We start from the raw sequence: 6,726 nt of genomic DNA, 5'->3' as shown, positions 1-6,726 counted from the left end.
TTATGGCATCAGACTTTTAATGCAGAAACTTCAACATGATATTTTACTTTAATTAAATAAGGAATATGTCCCACTATGCTGTGCAGTTAAGCAGGTGCAGTATGGGAGATGTAGTAAAAGGCTCCACAAGGCTGAAAAATCTCATTCATAGGTTAATGAATAGCCAAATCTTCAGATCTTCCCAGGAAATGTTCCATCATCTCGCTGTCCATCCCATTTCTCAATCTGTGAACAAAAAACAGACAACAAAAACACTGAACTAAAGTCTAAACCATTCAATTTACAGTCAGTTCAATAATTATATTGTTATATATAGTTATAAAGTTATATATAATAACTTTCGTGATTCATGCTAACCACACCTGTAAGATTTTTTAGAACATCTAGACAAAAATCTAGACCTGACAGTGACGGATGAACTCACCCAGGCCAGTGGACAGAGGGATTTGTACACTCTCTTGTAATAGTCACATGGTGCCACATCTACCCCTTTGGTCTCTAGGGCCTTCTGGCAGCGATGGTAATCTATTGAAAAAAGAAAGCAATCGTCACTGTGTGTGTGTATGTTGGTGTGAGCAAGAGCAACAGAGAGAGGGAGAATTGCAACCCCCATGACCTCTTCTTTATCCATAGTGGAAAATAAGTCTGTTGAGCGCACTAACACTCACCCAAGTAGTTCTGCCAGCAGTTTCGGGTCTGGTTCTGGTTGGGAAAGCGTGCATCGAATGGCGCTGTGCGGTACTTATCCAGTTTGCTCTGTATGTCCTCAGCCATCTTCTATCCTTTCTTTTAGACATGTCAGTCAAATTAGGGGTCTCTCTGGTCCCTTTACATTGTGAATGCATAAATAATAAGCAGGCCATACACAAATCCCACTAGCACCCTGTAACAGGGCACTTGATGGGGGGTGGGGGGTGTCCCTCGCGCTGTCTGAGACTGCGCCTTCACTGCAGCAACTGGAGAATTTTTACCAGAAGCCTAGTGGCATCTACTGATCACAGGACTGAATGATATCATTGAAAATCGGTGGATCCGTGTCGAATTAGGGAAAAGGAAGCGACTTCATGTCCAATTCATTAATGACCTTCTGAGCCGTGTTACCCTGCACGTCACCCGTCGCCTGGCTGCTGTCATTATTAATAATACAAACAGCACCAATACAAAGGAATCTAGTTCGGGAGACTACGTGTACGAAACCACGTAATGCACTTCACATAGTGTTGCACCTATTTATAAAAAGAAAATGAACACACTTTAATTTTTCTGTGTAAAAGTTTACGCGCAGATGTTCCAACACCAGCATTCCGTACAGCATCGCGCAAAACGTATATTCCGTGTTAAACCCTGCACTTACCTCGCGGTAAGGTGACAAGCTGCAGCTCAGGGTGACTTTTGAACCTGAACGTAAAGTGCGGAAGAATCGCGCGCGCACGCAGGCACGCACGCAAACGCGTGGTTGAGATGCGAGCGTGCAGTCCGATGCAAACGGTATGGCGGACCTCAGGTCACATTGAGACGACGCCCGGGGATACGGTGATACGTTCGCTTAAGTTTGCTGGGGGTATGCGCATCATCATCAGCGGGGCGGAGCTGACGGGTCTCGCCCCCACCCCACGCGTTCTACATTATTGTGAATCCTTCATTACGCTTTTAATGCGAAGGCAGCTTGTGCAAAATACGCGAAAGTTGCGGGACGTCTGGTTAAAATGATAAGCAAGCATTCGAGTGGTTGTCTACCACGCCAGCCTTGTCATATTCGTTTTGTTTTATTAGGTATACAGCAGGACAGACTGGCGTTTTCTCGCTGATTCGCCATCTCATGGGATAAAAGAGACTAGGTGTAGGCCCACGACTGGTGCCTTGACGAGCGCGTAACCACGCACACACGCACCGTCTACGTGCTGTATATGCGCCAGCACTGCACAATAATGAGACCTGCAGCATGTGACTCTCACATTTCGTAGCTCGCGCAAGGAATGCCGGACTTTAAAGTGATGTTCCAGTCGTGTCTGTTTCTGTCGGGATTCGGCTCGGGGATTACAGCTCTACCATACACATCAATCTGAAAATGTACACACAGCCCATGGAATTAAGTGTCGACAAACAAAACCACACAAATTTGGACAAACTCAAAGCACTGATTGTGAAGGAATGGTTTGCCAACAGTCATGATTTGACCTAGAATCTGTCACCTCTTGGCGTGAATAGTTGTTTGCAGTATGTTGTGTTTAAAAAGTTGCATATGTTGACTTTTAAGTTGATGTGTAAGTTGTGCAGAGATAGCATAGTGTTGCTTTTCCATGAAAACCACATTATAAATTATGTTCTGAAAGAAAGTGAAGTGATTGTCATTGTGATACACAGCAGCACAGCACACGGTGCACACAATGAAAATTGTCCTCTGCATTTAACCCATCACCCTGAGTGAGCAGTGGGCAGCCATGACAGGCCCCCAGGGAGCAGTGTGTGGGGATGGTGCTTTGCTCAGTGGCACCTTGGCGGATCGGGATTTGAACCAGCAACCTTCTAATTTTGGGGCTGCTTCCTTAACCGCTAGGCCATCACTGCCCCCTTCTGGCAGCGTTAGATCCCATTCTATACACTCTGTTGTAATTTTTTTTACCTAATTCAGATGAAAGTTACCAGTTAGTATTGTCTAAAGAGGAAAATCTTAAGCTGCCATTTGAAAATACTCAGTGACTGTGCTGTTCTGACCTGTGAAGTTCATTCCACCACCTAGGGGCCAACGCAGAGAAGAGTCCAAATGAGTACTGGAGGGTCAGAGAAATCAAGGTGCAGTGTGAGGTATGATAGGGGTTGTGAGGTAGGATGGTGCTACCCTATGTTCGGGTTTGTAGGCCAACATCAGTAGCTGCTGGGAGCCAGTGGAGGGAATGTAGCAGTGGGGATTCACCACCTCTTTTGTAGACTTGGGCAGAAACAGGAACAGGGAGTGCAGAATTATTAGGCAAGTTGTATTTTTGAGGAATAATTTTATTATTAAACAACCATGTTCTCAATGAACCCAAAAAAACTCCTTAATATCAAAGCTGAATGTTTTTGGAAGTAGTTTTTATTTTTAGCTATTTTAGGGGGATATCTGTGTGTGCAGGTGAGTATTACTGTGCATAATTATTAGGCAACTTAACAAAAGACAAATATATACCCATTTCAATTATTTATTTTTACCAGTGAACATTCACAAATATACATTTCTGACATTCAAAAACAAAACAAAAACAAATCAGCGAAGGATGATTTGAAGGATGCAGACTTCTTCCTGTACCACTGCTTGAAGAAGGTGTCTTCCAGAAACTGGCAGTAGGACTGGGAGTTGAGCTTGACTCCATCCTCAACCCGAAAAGGCCCCACAAGCTCATCTTTGATCATACCAGCCCAAACCAGTACTCCACCTCCACCTTGCTGGCGTCTGAGTCGGACTGGAGCGCTCTGCCCTTTACTAATCCAGCCATGGGCCCATCCGTCTGGCCCATCAAGATCCACTCTCATTTCATCAGTCCATAAAACCTTGGGGGTGGGGGGGATCTGCGACCGGGAAGTGGGGTAGCGGCGAGGCTGCAACGCAAAGATAAAAGACAATGTGGTTAGAAGCACCTTGCCTTTCCCCTGAGTTCTCAGAGAGAGCCAGACTGAGTTCTGGAACCGAGGGTGGTAGAGGACCTTCTTCTCCTACTCTCTAATGCAATATGTAACAATCGTAGTGTGCTACAATAAGCAGATAGGAAATGTAGGAAATCACAATTAGACTCTGACTTGTCAATATATCGTTATCTTCTTAAAGGTCCCCAACATGAAAATGTTTTTGCTATTATATACAACTTTGTGGTTCCCTAATACTATATCTGAAGTCTCTTTCTAAAATGCAGCCTTGGTGCAGAATTGAAGCCACTTTTAGCCAGTCCCACATGAGAGTTCCCCCTGCAACTGGATCTTGGAGCCTGCTGACCCACGATTTTGCCAACGATTGTGCGGTGTTGACACGACCATGGTGGGTCTCATTAGCAAGAACAACGAGTCAGCCTACAGAGAGGAGGTGCAACGACTGACAGAATGGGTTAAGGTCAACAATCTGTTTCTGAACGTAAACAAAACAAAAGAGATGATTGTTGACTTCAATAGAGAACAAAGGGACCACTCTCCACTGAACATTGACGGATTTTGTGTAGAGATCAACAAGAACACAAAGTTCCTCAGTGTTCTCTGAACCTCTCCTGGGCAATACCAGTTGAAAAGACAAGAAAGCCAAGCAGCACCTTTACTTCTTCAAAGGCTGGGGAAAGCCCATCTCTCACCACCCATCCTCAACGCGTTCTATAAAGGGACTATTGACAGCATTCTGACCAGCTGCATCTCTGTCTGGTTTGGGAACTGCACCACATCAGACAACAAGACCCTGCAGCAGATAGTGAGGACAGCTGCTATGTAGATGACACACAACTTCTCTTTTCTTTTCATGATCAGATGTAAACATGTTCAAAATCTCTCCTTTTGTACAACATTTGGAGGATTCGTCCATTTTTATCAACACAGTCTACTCAGATACGTATCCAATTTATGGTCATCAGATAATCCAGAACGCTGCAGCACGAGTCATTTTCAACCTTCCCAAATTCTCACACAACACTCTACAGCTGAGTTCCCTAGACTGGCTTCTTATGGCTGCCCACATCAGAGTCAAACTACTGATGTCTTAGATCTCACATCATTCCTCACTTTGCACCTCAATCTTTCTAATCCTCCAGCACTGCTTGAATGGTATCGCCATCTCTCAAGGTACTAGGAAAAGATTAATCTAGACTCTTCTCTGTCTTAGCTCTCAGGTAGTGGAATACATTTCCACTAGATGTTCAAACAGCTGAGTCATTAAAGAACAATAGGCAATATTTTTCTCCCTGCAAAAATACAAAACAACCAATCAGGTTAGTTGGGAATTGCCTTTAAAGCAGGTGCAAAATGTCATGTTATTTGCATGCATTTCTCCACTTACACAGGCTAACGACACAGCATAGTGTTATAGTTAGAAAAAGATACTAGAAATGCTGGCTCCAGTGAAATCTGTATCTAAGAAGGGTTGGGAGAAAGCCATGGCCAAGATGGTCAGCAAAAGCAAGTGAAGTATTATCAGAAACCCTAACGTTTGTACAACACAGCTGAAGCTTATTAAAACATACTATTCACAGAATCCGTAGACAGAAAACCTCATTAAGACTATACTTACAGGAATTATTTCTATAGTTATGCTGATGACTCACAACTCATCTTCTCTTTTCCTCCCTCAGATCTACATACTGCTTCCAAAATCTCTGAATGTCTAACTGACATCTCATGACATCACCTCAAACTCAATCCCACCAAAACTGAACTAATATTCATTCCAGCAGATTCTTCACCACATCAGCATCTTGCTATTTACCTAGACAACTCACTGCTCTCTCCTTTTACAACAGCCCGCAACCTTGGAGTAGACAACAAACTCTATTTCTCCACTCACATCAGCAATATTTCCCACTCCTGTAGATTATCTATCAACACAGGCCACCCAGCTACTGGTTCAGTCCTTAGTAATCTCACGACTGGATTACTGTAACTCCCTTCTAGCTGGTCTACCTCTAGGTACCATCTGACCTCTACAACTAATACAAAATGCAGCAGCACGACTGATTTTCAACCTTCCCAAATTCTCCTACACCACCCCTCTGCTATGTTCCCTCCACTGGCTCCTAGTAGCTGCACGACTATTGGTTGACTTTTTGACTTTTTTTAAACCCACTTTCTGAAACAGGGCTATGGTCTCTCAGCCACTGATGTCACGTACACGGCACGTGCACTGTATGCCAACAGGAGGTGCACCCGGGAAATCGTTTCATGTTTGCCAAGATAGTGCTAATAAAGTGTTATTATTAAGCTTATATAACAAAACTGTAAGACACCATGCACTTAACATATGTCTATACATAGAAAATATGTACATATGTACAGAGTGGATCAATACCCTTAACCTCTCCAGAAAAAAACTGAACAGTACATTCCACAGGGCAGTGTCTGGACTAGCAGGTAAGGAAACTGACCCGAAATCAAATCCTGAACCGCCAAGGTGCCACTAAGCAAAGCACCGTCCTCACACACTGCCCACTTCCTTTTAAAATGGACCGGACCAGTCTGTTAAACTCCTGACAGTCCATTAGATACATCAACACAAATACTGGAGAGATGAGACATCAGTGTTATATCTTGGGTCTGTATGTTTTCTTAAGATGTGTCTTTCAAAGTCTTTTTTGAGCCAATCCAATGAGCAATGAGGGCAAGTTTAAAACAGGATCTTAGACCCAGCATATTTGTTTGGGAGGGCTCTTTTGCTGGAACAAAGGCTCTGTGAGAAGGTTCAGATGCAGATTTTGATCATTTTTGTAGATGACACTCCATACTTTTTCTTCTAAGTATTGTCTATTTTCTACAAAACAGACCATGTTAGTGACCCTAAGACGCAGATAGCAGTGATATATATTCTCTTATCGGTCAGAAATAAGAGCCAATAAAAGTTCATCTTAAACAAATTGGTGGTGTTAGTAACAAATTGGTGGTGGTGGTAGAAACACAGGGTGATGGTAGTCTAGTGGGTAACGCACTTGTCTATGAACCAGAAGATCCAGGTTCAAATCCCACTTACTACCATTGTATCCCTGAGCAAGACACTTAACCCTAAGT

General features: G+C 43.5%; 1 protein-coding gene across 2 annotated transcripts; it reads right to left on the bottom strand.

Moving 5' to 3' along the window:
• cox6b1 (cytochrome c oxidase subunit 6B1) lies at positions 1–1,550 on the bottom strand. 2 transcript variants are annotated; one of them, XM_028969771.1, is made up of 4 exons: positions 1,355–1,550; positions 669–786; positions 425–525; positions 1–225 (listed from the first exon to the last, which is right to left on the bottom strand). In XM_028969771.1, exons 2-4 carry the CDS (start codon positions 772–774, stop codon positions 172–174), a joined length of 261 nt encoding a protein of 86 aa, XP_028825604.1. In that variant the 5' UTR covers positions 775–786; positions 1,355–1,550; the 3' UTR covers positions 1–171. The 2 variants fall into 2 exon arrangements, with proteins under 2 accessions (XP_028825604.1, XP_028825605.1); XM_028969772.1 differs by having other exon boundaries at positions 669–782.
• Positions 1,551–6,726: the final 5,176 nt, after the last annotated feature.

This window comes from Denticeps clupeoides, chromosome 2, assembly GCF_900700375.1.
Source record: "Denticeps clupeoides chromosome 2, fDenClu1.1, whole genome shotgun sequence".
NCBI classification, from domain to species: domain Eukaryota; kingdom Metazoa; phylum Chordata; class Actinopteri; order Clupeiformes; family Denticipitidae; genus Denticeps; species Denticeps clupeoides.
This window is presented reverse-complemented; position numbering and strand designations above follow the sequence as displayed.

Coding starts and splice junctions, on each gene's coding strand:
- cox6b1 (XM_028969771.1), bottom strand. CDS start 774: ATGGCTGAGGACATACAGAGCAAACTGGATAAGTACCGCACAGCGCCA. Junction 526..668: donor CTGCTGGCAGAACTACTTGG/GTGAGTGTTAGT, acceptor TTTTTTCAATAG/ATTACCATCGCTGCCAGAAG. Junction 226..424: donor CCCTCTGTCCACTGGCCTGG/GTGAGTTCATCC, acceptor TTTTGTTCACAG/ATTGAGAAATGGGATGGACA.